We start from the raw sequence: 16,767 nt of genomic DNA, 5'->3' as shown, positions 1-16,767 counted from the left end.
GTTGAGTCTTTTATTAGATATTTAACACTCACCCAACTAATTTTTCATTAATTTAAATGAAAAATGCAATGTATCTTTGTTGTATTTAAAAATTTTGCAATAAAAGTGTTCAATAGTATTAAAACTGTTTTATTCTTCATATTTCTAATTTTGTACTTAAAGATTATAATTATTTAAGTTCCATTCTTAAAAACAACAATTGCGATAATTGCAAAATAATCAACATTCTGGTCCAAAGCCTTAATGGGTTGCGACAAGTTATTCACGCGCAGGTAACGAGAAATTTTCTTCATTTACATCGTAACGTTACTTGTTCATCCAACCGACCCTTATCACGTTGTTCGCTAATATTTCATATCGATTAATAGAAAATCATTTAAATTAAAATATTTAAATAGCGTAGAACGCCTAAGGTCATATACAATGCCACAATTCACGAGAGATCTCAGTATAAATCTGACAAATAATTATTAATAAGCAAAGTAAACAATTATAATTACTTCAAATTTAGCAAGCTATTTTCAATATTCAATGCAAATAGACCATATATTGAATTTATTTAGCGCAGTGGTTTAATGTGTAATAAGTTTGAAAATGATAAACCGTAAAATCAATTATAATTACAAAGTGTGAAAATGCGCGCGAAAGCATAAATTTTATATATAAATACACATAATTCTTAATTAAATACTTTAATTCGATTATAATTCCATGAAAATATTAAAAATCTTACAAAATGACGCGAATGAATCGCTTTTCATCTTGAGAATGACACAACTTGCTTTTGAGATATCTCCTGATGTATAATATTTGATTAAAAAATAGACTTCAGAATAACAACACGACAAGTTATCAATTATTAACGCTATAAAAATAGAAAACTTGATATTTTTTAAGCACGTTTCGCAAGTTTTTTGAGAAATCGATTCTACAGACAGCAACTACGAAAAATTATCTTTATAAACGAATTAATTCTTGATATAATTCTGCTGTACTTTAAAATTGAGTCATCTAGCAATATTTCAAACAAAATCGCTATATTAAATTGAATCGTTCGAAAGAATAATTTATATAATTTCAAAATATTTGAAATATTTATTATAATTATTATTTATATTTTCCTAAATTATATTTTACTATTGCATTATTCTCTGAACGGGAAACACACACGTTTGCGCTATACAACTTTAAAGCGAACGCACAATTGCGATCTCTACTATGTTCCGTTATCTGACTCGATGATCGATTCGTTCTAATCTGATATGTTGCTACAAGAAATTATTTCATTTTAAAAGCGAACAAATACCGCACAATAGAACAATATGCTGTATTGCGCTCATAATCGTTTTTTTTAATGTGTGTTACATTAATTAAAATATTAATCTCCGTATTTTTTATTTTATAATTATAAGCTATTAATCATTTCTAAAGTTTTGTAGGTATTCTATTGCATTTTCAATTTTTTTCTTTAATTTGTATTTATTGTATCTATAGCTTTCAGGCGTTATTAATATTCTTTCAGAATTTGCACATATTATTTTACCACACATCTTACAATCTTAACTGATTGTAAGACTTGTATATATTTGTATCGCGCAATAAATCATTTGCTGGATCTAACGTGTGATATTATATGTGTATACCGACCACGAGCGCGTACGAATTTCGTATCTGTTATAACATGTAACTTTAACGAATTTTGCGTGTTATCTATATCGCATTACGAATCATTTACCGATAAATTTTATATATATATATATATAATATTAATATTAGACCATTAATTCTGCACATATTTATGTTCACACCGTTCTATTAATTGTCCGCGAAATATTTCGTCAATGTCACGTTTATACCGCGTCATTACTCGCATTTCCAATTTGTTTTGCTTGAGGTGAACGCATTCAGGAAAATGTCAAATCTTATTCTCGGTAGATACGACACGCTTGTACGAGGTAGATAATCTCGGTTACGATGCCGAGAGCGCTCGCATTTCCCGCTAGCAGCGTTTATATTCATTTCGTATGTCGACGCGTCGTTACACGTTCCGCGCAGAGCGCACACGGTGTAAAGATGCACCGCTGCACATCAAGTCTTCCTTGCTTCTTTCAACCGACTTCAAAGCATAGAGTTTTCCCACGAGTTTCCCTTTCCCGCGAATTTTTCTTCGCGATGCTGAGATGCCTCGCGACGAGAGTGGAAATGTTACGTGCGAGCTGTCTGACGTTTGCCCAAATGCATTTGCCTTTCGCATGGTAAAAATTGCAAAATAAAAAATTACGCCTTTCGATTATTTTCCTGAATGCGCTAAACCACCACAATATAATATTCACGTGACGATTAATAGCACGATTACCATCGCGTGTTTATTGGTGAACTGCTTCAAGTAAATTTGATCGCGCACCGGAAAAGCGCGTTATGCGACAACTTAAGGCCATGGTAAAATCTCATTATAATGAATTCCATCGAGTTTATCATGCCACAGTTTTGTCACGATGAAACACATAGTCATATTATTTCTAGTGGCTATCGGTCGACGATGAATTCAAATCAAAGCATTTATCATAACGGGATTTCACCACGGCGATCATATAGATTATATTGCACACACCTTTAACAATCGACGCACACAGCACGAAGAAGACATAGACCCAGGAGGTGAACGTCGTCATCTTGAGATTGCTGCTCGCCTGCATGCACATCACAAAAAAAAGCACTGTCGAAAATCAAGTCGGCAGTCCACTTCAACGTATTTCGCGGTCGCAAATAAACACAAAACTCGTACGCAAAATCGATGGCGCTGTTAAATCAACGCGGACAATCCGGTGCCGCGGAATCACTCGTCGAACGTTAATCCGAATTTCGGTGTCGTCAACGTCGCGAAATGTCGATTCAACTAGACAGAGAGTTGTAATCGAGAACAACCGGAGAGTTCGGCGCGCGAAGACCGTCTGCCGCGTACTTTACTTTCAGAGCGCTTCGTGAGACATCGGCAACCAGCCGAGATCGCCCGAACGAGCCGAGTATACCTACTTTCGTTCATAGCCTGACCTATGCGCGCGCACACACACGCGGCAATGTACACCCGCGTCTACGCGTTTATTTGGAGAACGCGTGCAGCCAAGCATCATCCTTGAATCCACGAATGCAGTACATACATGACACATCTCCTCCATGAGCGTGTTAACTTCCATTGACTGATCGGCTTTGCCAGGAATATTCATTAAGGCTAACAATAACAATGTTAGGACAACGCGATTGCAAAATCCACGAATATTTATCGCGATTGCATCCGTTAATTAACACTCCACGGCAATTATTCAATTCGACAATCATTAGCGCGCCAAACTTGTTTTTAAGGAAAAAACACGAGAAACATACGAAACAATGTCGCCACTGCTATTCCAAACCGACGCGAAGCGTCAAGAACTAAACGCAAAATTACTACATGCATCAAAATGTCTCGACACAAAAATCTCCAGATCTGTAGCAACTTCGCGCGGTACAAAGATCATAAAACTGCTGTATAACGTAGATATTCCAATTAAACCATCAGAAAATCAAAAAATAACTAATTGTTATCGAATACCTTGTTTGCTTCAAAAGTTCAATCAATATTTCTGATATCCGACTGAAATTCGCAATGCGCTTTGGTTAGGCGCATGAAATATTCGAACGGATACTGCATCATAATCACGATTGCACTCGTTAATTGATACTTCACGGCAATTGTTCATCATTCTCATCAACATGCATCAACGTTCATCTCGACAATTCTCGACAATTTTAGCGCGCGGAACTTGTTTTTAACAAACGAAACACAACGAAAGTACTGACGCTACTTCGGCAAATGACAATGCATCTAGAAGAAACCACGTAAGTCAAATTATTTTTTACAATAGTCTGAATTAATCCGTAACAAAGAAAAAAAATCCAAATTTTGAAATATTTAATTGATGGCATTTCAAACGTATTGCAGATATATAGCTGAAGATATTATAAACTACAAATCTTTGCGGATAACATTAATTTATAATCTTATTTTGACTCACGGTGTCACCTTGCACTGACGTCACTCTGCACTGAGCTCAGATCGAGTGCTTCGCGTCGGAGCAAATCCCGCCAAAAATGCATCGTACTTTTTCGAGAACAAATTCCACATGCAATTATCGGGTGTATCGAGTCCAACGATCGCAGTGGTAAGACAACTATTAATAATAACGAATATTAATGCAAGCATTCATTCAAACATGTTACAATATGCTTACAATATTCGTTCGTTCGGCGTTTAACCCTATCATATTCTCCACGAAATTTTGTCGCAACCGTTGCATGAATTTACTATCATAATTGATTGATGTATGAGTTACGATACGATATAAAAATGATTCGCGGCGTGCTTTCGGAAAATTTAAACGTGCTCATAAATGCGATATCGCAAAATTTTTTGCAATGTAATCAGTATGATTCAATAACGACAATGACACTCGGAAACAAGAATGTGTCATCCTGCATTTTACGTGCATTTTTTCTAGTCAAAGTAAATTTCATATGGAAATAAATTTCGAATCGACTGACAGGTTATTGTTATGCAATTTTGTTTCGTGCATGGTCGCCTTTATGTGTCGTTTGACTCGTTCGTCGCGGCGTGTTAGGTTAGATTAGATTAAATAGATATCGCGCGCTATATTCTTGATGAGCATCGGTACGAAGTTGCCTCTACTTTTCAAACTTTTTAACCTGTTTCCGAAGTGACGAGAGTGTTGATCAAAGTACGAGCGCCTATCATGTTTCACGTTATTTGTTCGTTCGAAAGTATATTACGCTCTTAATCATGCGTCAAATGCTTTGAATTCATTGTCAATCGATGAGATAATAAAGGCAAGTGATAGTAATTAGATTTTTCTGATATTGACGCTTGATTTTTTAACTCGCGATGCTGCTTCGTCGAACATTTTGTCGATTGTCAATAGAGTTATTTCCCGCTTGCAATGCTCGAGATTGTTTCAGAATCGTCTATTTCGGATTAAAAGTATTTCGTATTTGTACAATTCGCGAATGTCGAACGAATCGATCATATTATAAGTAAATAATTAGTTTCGTATAAGTGTGTGTTCAGATACTGGCGCTATTAAAAGTGACGCAATGCATCAAGAAGAAACCACGTAAGTCAAATTATTTTTTACAACGGTCTGAATTAATCCGTAACAAGAAAAAAACATCCAAATTTTGAAATATTTAATTGATAGCATTTTGAACGTATTGCAGATATATAGCTGAAGGTATTATAAACTACAAATCTTTGCGGATAACATTAATTTATAATCTTATTTTGACTCACGGTGTCACCTTGCACTGACGTCACTCTGCACTGAGCTCAGATCGAGTGCTTCGCGTCGGAGCAAATCCCGCCAAAAATGCATCGTACTGTTTTTAGGACAAATTCCACATGCAATTATCGGGTATATCGAGTCCAACGATCGCAGTGGTAAGACAACTATTAATAATAACAAATATTAATGTAAACATTAATTCAAACATGTTACAATATGTTTACAATATTCGTTCGTTCGGCGTTTAACCCCATCATATTCTCCACGAAATTTTGCCGCGACCGTTGCACAAATTTACTACCATAATTGATTGATATGAGTTACGATACGATATAAAAATGATTCGCGGCATGCTTTCGGAAAATTTAAACGTGTTCATAAATGCGATATCGCAAAATATTTTGTAATGTAATCAGTATGATTCAATAACGACAATAACACTCGCAAACAAGAATGTGTTATCGTGCATTTTACGTGCATTTTTTCTAGTCAAAGTAAATTTCATATGCAAGTAAATTTCGAATCAATTGACAGATAATTGTTATGCAATTTTATTTCGTGCATGGTCGCCTTTACGTGTCGTTTGACTCGTTCATCGCGGCGTATTAGGTTAGATTAAGTAGATATTGCGCGCTGTATTCTTGATGAGCATCGATACAAAGTTGCCTCTACTTTTCGAACTTTTTAACCTCTTTCCGAAGTGACGAGAGTATTGATCAAAGTTACGAGCAACTGTCATGTTTCACGTTATTTATTCGTTCGAAAGTATATTGCGCTCTTAATCATGCGTCAAATGCTTTGAATACATTGTCGATCGATGAGATAATAAAGGCAAGTGATAATTAGATTTTTCCATGATATTGACGCGTGATTTTTTAACTCGCGATGCTGCTTTGTCGAACATTTTGTCGATTGTCAATAGAGTTATTTCACGCTTGCAATGCTCGAGATTGTTTCAGAATTGTCTATTTCGAATTAAAAGTATTTCGTATTTGTAAAATGCGCGAATGTCGTACGAATCGGTCGTATCATAAGTGAATAATTAGTTTCGTATAAGTGTGTGTTCGGAATAATCAACGGGTTGCAACAGCGAAATACAATACATCGGCAGGTCAATTTTAATATTATATTACATAATTATTATATATTGCGTAATTATTTATTTAATATCATATTACGTAAATATTTATTTAATATCATATTACATAATTATTATTTAATGTTACGTTTTGTAATTGTCTATTTCTGATATTTTGATACTCTTTCGTCACGCATTGTATCTTTTTACGTTATTTTATTTCAGAAAATGCTTTTGACTGAGAATTGCAGTTATAATAACGAATTTTCGGTAACAGATTGCAAAAATGAGACACATCAACTGGTGAGTAAATTATATTATATTACATAACCGATTATTTATGTATAATATTTTGATATTATTGTGTTGTATTTTTTTATTATATTTTATTTCAAAAAATATTCCTGATGGAAAGAATTATTATGATGAAATATATGAATATAGTTTTCTTGAGATTTTACGATATTATCAGAGAGAAAGATGCATAAATTCTACTGACTATATACAAACCAAAGTATGATTTACTGTCTGATTGAATTTAATACACATGGTAATGCTAAAGCATCAACTTGAGATTAGTAATCGTTCGGATGACAACTTCGTCCGAGCAATCCGTTGAACGTACTTACTTTAGGAGCCGATCTAATCTTTAGCTACGTAAACGGACCTGCGACATTATCTGTACGCTTATCTGCAATCTCTTGGATTCTAGAATCTAGTAGGTTATGTATCTTTCGCGTATGTGCGTCCGAGTGTGACACGCAGTATGTATATTGCTCTCTTGATGTTGTATCATAAGATTCAAAGATAATCGCAATGATATATGAAATAGTCTACTGCAATTATTAACTTTAGAAGCACCGTTGCAAGATAAAATAATCTGATATAAACAACGAATAATTAATCGTAGAATTGTGAAACTAGATAAAAAAATTTTAATCACTTTCCTCTTAGTTTATCTGTATTATATAAATAAAAGTATTTCTTACTTTACCATTTTTAGCTGCAACAATGTTAGAGTGTAAAAGATTAAATTTATTAATTCTATTAACGTTTTAGTATACAATTTTTCTATATAATATTTTCTATATTTTTTTACATTTACAGAATTATATAAAATTACGTATATACATACATATATAAAATAAATAAATTGGAAATAAATAATGATTTCATATTTCGCACTTTATACGTATTATTAATAACAAGAATTATTAATGAAAGTGTCACTGAATTAAATATTTTGAAAATATTTAAGAAAGAAGCAGCTTTTCTCCAGATTTTAATTGTTGAAATTTATCTTTAACTTCTTGAAACAAAAAACAGTAAAAGATGACAAAGTAGTCGCGTTATTTTAAAGTACCTTCTAACTTAACTCATAATGCAAACAGAATTTGTATGAAAGAATATTATATGTAAACGACCGCCCATTCGAGCATCTTGAAAATAGCATATAAAGAAGCGCAAATCTTTAGTCTTTAACAAACTCGGGAGAGATGCAAATGCTGAAGTACGTGATAAGGGTAATCGAAATGAGACAGTTGCCGATCGAAATCGCGGTAACTATTGATCCGATTTGAGTTACGCAAACCCGAGCTGGCCATCGTTGTGCTCGCGACTGTTATCGCGTCACATAAAGCGGGGAAAAGAGGCCAAAGATACGTCAAGATACGAATGCAGGTATCGCAGGTAGCGCAACGTGAACGAGCGGCAGCGTGCTCTCACAGGCACGCGCGCTGTTCCGCGATTGTGTTGCCCGCGACACAATGAGCAGGTATCGATGTTTACCCGTTTCCGATATCATTGCAGAGTCGCCGCGAAAGCGATTCCCCGGCTATGGCGCACGTGACCGATACGAGCCAAACGACGTTTCACCGTAGCTGCTGCAACCGATGCTGCAACGGAGAAACCCCGGGGAAGGTGGTTACCTTCCACGCGTAACAGGTAAGAGAAATGTTGATCACGATCTCGGTGTCGGTCGTCGTGTCGTCATTGTCGTTGTCGTTGTGCCGCCGCGTGTCATTTGCATGAGAATACGCTTATAGGACGGACGTACGTGCGTTGTTTGCGCGTATCCCGTGAGATTGCATCAGTAAATGCGACTTAGGCTGTCCATATTTTGGTTTATGATGACTGAGATATATTTTTTTATATTCTGCTTTCGGAAAGGAACAATTTTCCATTGAATAATGTAATCTACACATACTATAAATACTTGAAGTTAATTTAATTCATAAGTGCATCATAACTAAATCATTTCTCATTTAAATAATTATATATGTGATGGTAATTGACATTTTGGCAAATTTATAATAGAAATTATAATGGTAATTATTTCCTGTTTGTTCAATGTATGCTGTTGCTTTCAACAAAAATTGAAGCTACATGATTGATCGGATTTATACATTTAATAGCATTGTTTTTGTGAATAAGGATATATTCAATTATGTTATAATGATTTTGATGCAACTCTCGAAAAAATCATAATATGCAACAAAATATTTTCCAAAATAATTTTATTAAAATAAAGATAAATCGAAATACTAATATTAACGAAATAGAGAGTATAAAGTCCCCGAAACAAAATTACAACTTACGAGATGCGTAGTTTTACACTATTTTCTCGATATGACATCTAATCAATATCGTTGGACGTTTTGACGAGAATTTTTTAATGAATGGTGGTAAAACAGTATTGCAAAATTTTCCCGGAGCGTATCGCAGTGATCATATTTTTTGCGACTAGTATAACAGTAGAAAAACTAAAATGCGTGGAATATTTTATTTTTTACTATCAAAAATATATAAATTTGACCAATAATAAAAAGATAAAATAAACATTCAGAAAAAAATATTTTTATTTGTAAAATAGATTACAACAAAATTAAATTATGCAAATAATATTTAATATTAATATAGTGATATTTTGGTAAAATTATAACGTCTCTAATAACATATGAAATTGGAGATAGAGTAAAATATACCTAAATTTTTAATCATGAATCATAAATCATGAATAAACAATACAAATGTTGATAAACGTTAAGAAAATTTAAAGCAAACAAAATTTTTGGTACTAGGATCACTAAAATAATCATTTTTACTGTCAAATATATTTTATTCAGATTTACTTCGTAATCATGAATCTCTTTATAAATTTTTACTTATCATAATAGAAAATTAATTATTTTTTATTGCTTATAAATTGATTCTTATTTTTTTATAATATAGAGAATACATTTTTAAAATAATTATTAATTATTCATCATTTTATCAATAAAAAGAAGACACGCTTTTAAAAATCGGAATTATATAATTATTTTATATTACGTTAAATTTGCATAATCACAGCTTCTGTGGGATAAAATCGCTTTTAACGTTTACACCGTGACACGAAATTGCTATGAGTCGCAATCGCTAAAGCAGTTACTCGCGATTCGGAATCTTCTAGGGATGAAGTTTCGGTACGTGATCAAACGGTAGTGCGCTACCGTGGAAGTACGGGCTGCCTATAGATTCGACTAATTGAGTTAACGATAGTTATGGACGCGCACGCGTACGTGTCTACGTTAGCGTCGAGACAGCCGAATTTGTCTTAACTGGTCAGCGGCTTCCCTGCAAGTCCACTGTTACGGTCATCCTTTGAACTTAACTCATACATAAATAGCTTTGTGCTAGCTATTCATTTGTTGTGCTTGCACAGAATACTTATATAGCAAACCAGTTTAATCCACAAGAAATGACATATGTAATATGCGAACCAAGAGAGTAAATATTTTAAATTTTGATGTATTCTCTTTTTAAAATAACTCGCACGTTTCCGCGGATTTTCTAAATTTGTCCTCATTTTGCATTTATAATCTGTCATTGCAAATTCACATAAAGAAAATTTGCGAATAAAGCAAATATTGGTTTAAAGCTATCTTCTTTAAGAAATTACAAATATCCTAGTTTTTTCTACTATTCTTCCAATTGCGTACAAAAAAATATGATTTTAGACTGACGAAAAATGCGATAACTTCTTTTTTATTTGTAACTATATCATCCTTTTCTAATAATTTTATATTTTATTAAATTGTTCTTGGTTAGAACAAAAGATAGTATTTGCGAAACATTGATTATACCGTAGATCTCGATAATGCAGCACATTATTTTGAGACATAACATAGTTAAAACAAGTCAGAGAAAAATGTTGTGACTTATTTAAGCATTCTCTTAAATATAACTTTCATGGAAATACAAAGCTCCTTTTTCTAGTTTGTATTTCCTATAATAAACTATCATTGTTTGCAATTGGCAAAACTTTTTCTTCGATGATATAGTAGCAATGTTATAAATATTAAAAATATGGTAATAAACATTATATTTGATACTAATAATAATCCTTTGTTTAACGACTATTCAGATTGCACGCTTATATATAAGTGTGTTTTTATTCCCAAATAATATTGCAAAATACAGAATGTAATCATGTGTAGTGTGTTAGAAAATTCCGTCACAACATAGCTTTCGGTTACAGATAGTTATGCATTAATATAATAATTTAAAAATGTCTTATTATTTACGTAATCATGTCTAAAGGACATATTTTATATATAAAAAAATATTTTGCCATAAAATACTGTAACATTATTATTTATATGAAAGAAATTAATTACATGGATGTGAAAAATGAAAAATAGGCTTAATCATTTTTTTAAATCAAGTTGTTTTATATTTATAATTAATTCTAATAAAGATGTTTTTAAAATAATTTCTTCCATATAAATAATATTGTTACCAACATTTTTAAAAGTTTCTTGTTTGATTGAACGAAAGCAATATTTCAAATACTAAAAACACACTGGCATCACGAGCTACAACGATAATAGCTAAATACTGGCAAATATTTATCTCCTAACTAACGGCAAACCAAGTTACACATTTGTAATACTCATAGTTTATATAATACTACTATTAGAGAACGACTATGTCGGAATTTTTCATAAAACTGTGCTTATCCACAATTGCGAATCCATAAATTGTGGGTCAAAAGTACAATCGTATATGGATTTAATAATATAGTGTAGTTATGTACAACTTTACAACAGATGCAGGAAAATTCTTTTGCTGTCGATAAATATAAATAGACCACAAAAATTAAAACTAGTGCATTGCAAAAAGAAATATAATTCATCATTATTAACCGTGTAAACAGAATTTTTTATTATATAAATTAATTTAAACACATTATAAAATATACATAATGTATATTCGTAATTTATACTTCTATCATATAAACATTATGAAAAATTTTCTGATAATAAATATTATTTCTCTGCATCAGTTTATATAATATTTAATCCAGAGAGAATCATAAAAATCATTTAGGTACTTTATCTATTTAGGAAAAATTTTAAAAAGAAAAAGAGATTTTTTTTAATGAAAATATATAAGTACAATGTTTTACTTTGATCTTCGTTATATAAGTATATAACATATAGGCACATTATAAAAGAATTTGAACAAAATCTTTATATTTTAAAACTGTTATATTCGCCGTAAATTTATTTTATTTATATTTCTTTGCTTAGACTTTTTACGAGTAATGAAACGACATAATTGCATTCTGGGTTAAATATCAATTCTATCTGTTCTATCCATTTTGAGGCAATGGATCTATACAATATTGTATTTGCTAATCATATTTTTACATATTCTTAATTTAAATTTTTTAAGCCATTTATCTTCTTAAGCCAAAACTATGTATGTATATGTATGTATAATATTATTTTTGCAGATCCATTACCTTAGAAATTCAAACAAAGATAATTTTCTCTTAACTTACCTGTACATGATGCAAAACAGCGGAGTTGTAATTTATGTTAATCTGCAAAATACAAAGATATAGATAAATATTAGTAGCGCTCAAAATAATTAATATTTTATAGATATTTGCTTGAGTTTTTCATGCATTTTTTAAATAAATATTTAAGAAAATAATTTCACACTTAATTATCGAAAAAAATGTATTTCTTACATAAATATTCAAAATGATTTTGTATGAATTGCGTTATATAATGACGACTGACCATCGTGGTAATAAATAATAAATATCTCTTACGCAAGAAAAAAAATAATGAATAAATAATAAATTACTCACTCTATAGTTGCTCCGCTGTCGCCCGACACCCCCTGGGCCTGCTCCTCCTCTCAGATTCATCGATGTTATAGCACTTTTATGGCACGAATCGCGAAATATCATTTATTGTAATCGCGCGACATTTTGATACGGCACTCCCGATTACGTATTTAAAGAAATACCCAGCGAACATGGAACTACGAACGTTCGACACTAGTGGTATCCGAAACAGATAGTAACGGCAAAGAAAAATCGAAAATTTTACGGGTAATTTTGTGCGCAAACAATAAATCTACATTATTACAAGTACAAAATCTTTTAATATGTTAAGAATTACGGTCGCGTTTCCCTACGCATGTTGCCCGTTCGACGGTACGTAGAAGAATAACAGCAAGGCGCGATAGAACTCAAGTAAATAGTGGTACACGCGCACACACACGCTCGCGCGGCCAGAATCCAAATCAAACAAACATCGAGCGTGTGGATTTCCAATCATATATATATAATATATATACACGTGCTAATTCACAATTGTGAATCAATAAATTGTGGATCAGAAATACACGCATATAGAATAATATAACATAATATAGTGTAGTTTCAACTCTAAAACGAATGCAAATACTTTGCTACAAATAAATATGAATGAAGAGCTAAGAAAGATTAGCATAAAACTGGTATATTGCAAGAATAAATGCAATTAATATTCATTAACCACAAATGGATTTTTATATTAAATAAATTAGTAATAAATTGTATAAACTAGTTATATAAATTTTATATAAATAATGTATAATGTAAAATATTTGCTGTTTATCTTTAATTTATACTTATAATATACACATTTTCAAAAATTCTTTTGTAAATAGATATTACTTATTTACAAGTTTATATAATATTTAATACTGAGAGGATAATGATACTCAAACTGATACTGATCTTGTGATACTCAAAAATAGTGACTAGAGAATAGTGACTCTAGAATAGTGACTCTAGAATAGTATTTACGCCGTATCGCTACAAAAGCAAACAAAAACAAACACCGAGAACTAAGCGTCAACATACCAAGTTATAAAAGTCGAAATATCTTTGTATTTGCAAATATATTGCATGTTATAAGATAATATATCTTTTGTTCCTTGCATTTTAATTGTGCCATAATTTACTGTTGCATCTTTTACACCTTTATTGTATAGAATCGTCAATGTAGCATAACACAACAATTAACTCCCCTAAATAAAAATTTTGCAAGCGGAATTGATTATTATTTTATACAAGTGAGTACTAATAAATCTAATAAAGGTATAAAAAATGGTGTAAAAGATGCGATAGTAACGCAAATTGTCAAAATTAAAATTTAGAACGAATGAAAAATAGAAAATATTTTATCTTATAATACGGAATTTATTTTATGACGCGCAATACTTGGAAATCCACAGCGCTCGAGGTTTGTTTTGGTTTGGGCTCGCTCTGTGCCGTGAGAGCGTGTGTGAGTGTGTGTGCGTGTGCTACTATTTACTTGAGTTCTATCGTGCCTTGCTGTTATTCTTCTACATACCATCGAACGCGTAGGGAAACGCGACCGTGATTCTTAATATATTAAAAGATTTCGTACGAATAATATAGATTTATTGTTTGCGCACAAAATTACCCGTAAAATTTTCGATTTTTCTTTGTCGTTACTACCTGTTTCGTACACCACTAGTGTCGAACGGTTCGTAGTTCCGTGTTCGCTGAGTATTTCTTTAAGTACGTAATCGAGACTGTCGTATCAAAATGTCGCACGATTATAATAAATGATATTTCGCGATTCGTGCCATAAAAGTGCTATAACATCGATAAATCTGAGAGGAGGAGCAGGCCCAGGGGGTGTCAGGCGACAGCGGAGCAACTATAGAGTGAGTAATTTATTATTTATTCTTTTTTTTTTCTTGCGTGAGAGATATTTATCGTTTATTACCACGATGGTCAGTCGTCATTATATAACGCAATTCATACAAAATCATTTTGAATATTTATGTAAGAAATACATTTTTTTCGATAATTACGTGTGAAATTATTTTTTTAAATATTTGTTTAAAAAGTGCATGAAAAACTCAAGCAAATATTTGTAAAATATTAATTATTTTGAGCGCTACTAATATTTATCTATATCTTTGTATTTTGCAGATCAACATAAACTACAACTCTGCTGTTTCACATCATGTACAGGTAAGTTAAGAGAAAATTATCTTTGTTTCAATTTTTAAGGTAATGGATCTGCAAAAATATTATACATACATATACATACATAGTTTTGGCTTAAGAAGATAAATGGCTTAAAACATTTAAATTAAGAATATGTAAAAATATGATTAACAAATGCAATATTGTATAGATCCATTGCCTCAAAATGGATAGAACAGATAGAATTGATATTTAACCCAGAATGCAATTATGTCGTTTCATTACTCGTAAAAAACCTAGAAAATAAATATAAATAAAATAAATTTATGACGAATAACAGTTTCAAAATATAAAGATTTCATTCAAATTATTTTATAATGTGCCTATATGTTATATACTTATATAACGAAGATCAAAGCAAAACATTGTATGTATTTTTATATGAAGAAAATCTCTTTTTCTTCTTTAAATTTTTCCTAAATAGATGTAATACCTAAATGTTTGATTTTTATGATTCTCTCTAGATTAAATATTATGCAACCTGGTGCAAAGAAATAATATTCATTGTCAGAAAATTTTTCAAAATGTTTATATGATATAAATATAAATTACAAATGTACATTATATATTTTATAATGTATTTCAATTAATTTATATAATAAAAAATTCTGTTGACACGGTTATTAATTATGAATTATATTTCTTTTTGCAATGCACTAGTTTTAATTTTTGTAGTCTTCTTATTCATATTTATCGACAGCAAAAGAATTTTGCTGCATCTGTTGTAAAGTTGTACATAACTACACTATATTATTATTAAATCCATATACGATATTGTACTTTTGACCCACAATTTATGGATTCGCAATTGTGGATAAGCACAGTTTTATGAAAAATTCCGACATAGTCGTTCTCTAATAGTAGTACTATATGTATATCAAAGAATAATACTGAAAAACAGATATGGTATATAGAATGGTTTCTCTTATTGTTGTAGGCTTTTCTTTACTACTACTTGATTATATGATGTAACAGAATTACGTTATTACTTTATTCATTAATTACGAATACAATTACAATTATATATTTTATTATTTTGACAATGTAAGATATATTGGAAATTTTATTTTTTAACTTAAAGTCAATTACAAAAATATGATTTTTATTTTATTTTTATAACTTTTGAGTTTTTTAATATTTGCATAAACTATTGTGTATTTTTATAACTTTCGAGTTTTTTAATATTTGCATAAATTATTGTGCAACAGAAATTTTGAGATTTTTAATGAAAATGTGAGATTAAATAAAGTTTATCAATTTGCTTATCTGTAAATTTATTTGGACAAACTTTTCAATTTTTGATGTATTTATTTTTGAAAATATAATTTTCTAATATATCTTATATTTGTATCGTAACATGAAACTCACGATATAATATTTTTATCGATAAAAGGTAGCAGAACTTTAAATTATGACTTATTTGCGAAAAACCTTGACAGTTTCAATTTACGCAATTCAAGCGTATTCACAATATCGTGCAGATTATTACCGTAATCAAACGAACGCTGTGCGCGTCCAATCAAAGTGGATTCATGTCGTAATAATACTTAGCCATTACTTTGATCGAAGCTCTTCCGCGGTAACTGTGTCACTGTCAGCTTTCTCACGATCATTTTATAGCGGAGGTAGTACCTATACAAAAATTTTTATTTTTAGTTTAATATTGATCATTTCTATCTTGCAATATTTACACAAGAATTTTAAATTACAATTTTTAGTGTAAATAATTTTGTTATCTTAAAACTATCTGCCGTCCAAAAAGCTTAAAGATTGCTCATGCAATTTTACATATCTAAAAGACTTAGTTTTTTTATAAAAAATTATTAAATTGAGCAAAACGCGTAATGATATAACAGATTTATGTACTTTAATACATTTGCGTACAATTTTAATATATAATTTTATTGCTTTTTTTATATTATCAATTTAATTTGCAATATATTATTATTATAATTTGGCATAAATAACATTTCCAAATTTTTCTCTCAATCGACTTAATCTTTAATTTC

At 31.0% G+C, this 16,767-nt stretch overlaps 1 protein-coding gene across 10 annotated transcripts in view; it reads right to left on the bottom strand.

Annotated features, from left to right (window-relative positions):
• Fas3 (fasciclin 3) overlaps positions 1-12,908 on the bottom strand; it is a 302,280-nt gene extending 289,372 nt beyond the window's left edge. For 4 of the 10 annotated variants that reach the window (XM_067356989.1, XM_067356990.1, XM_012366297.2 and 1 more), the window contains exon 1: positions 2,612-2,983. In XM_067356989.1, coding sequence (XP_067213090.1) covers positions 2,612-2,702 — 91 coding nt within the window. In that variant the 5' untranslated portion in view covers positions 2,703-2,983. Of the gene's footprint in view, positions 1-2,611; positions 2,985-12,238; positions 12,281-12,553 lie in introns of those variants that run through there. The other 6 variants (XM_012366294.2, XM_012366300.2, XM_012366301.2 and 3 more) reach the window with 3 other exon arrangements.
• Between the last annotated feature and the right edge of the window lie 3,859 nt (positions 12,909-16,767).

This window comes from Linepithema humile, chromosome 6 (assembly GCF_040581485.1).
Source record: "Linepithema humile isolate Giens D197 chromosome 6, Lhum_UNIL_v1.0, whole genome shotgun sequence".
Lineage (NCBI taxonomy): Eukaryota > Metazoa > Arthropoda > Insecta > Hymenoptera > Formicidae > Linepithema > Linepithema humile.
This window is presented reverse-complemented; position numbering and strand designations above follow the sequence as displayed.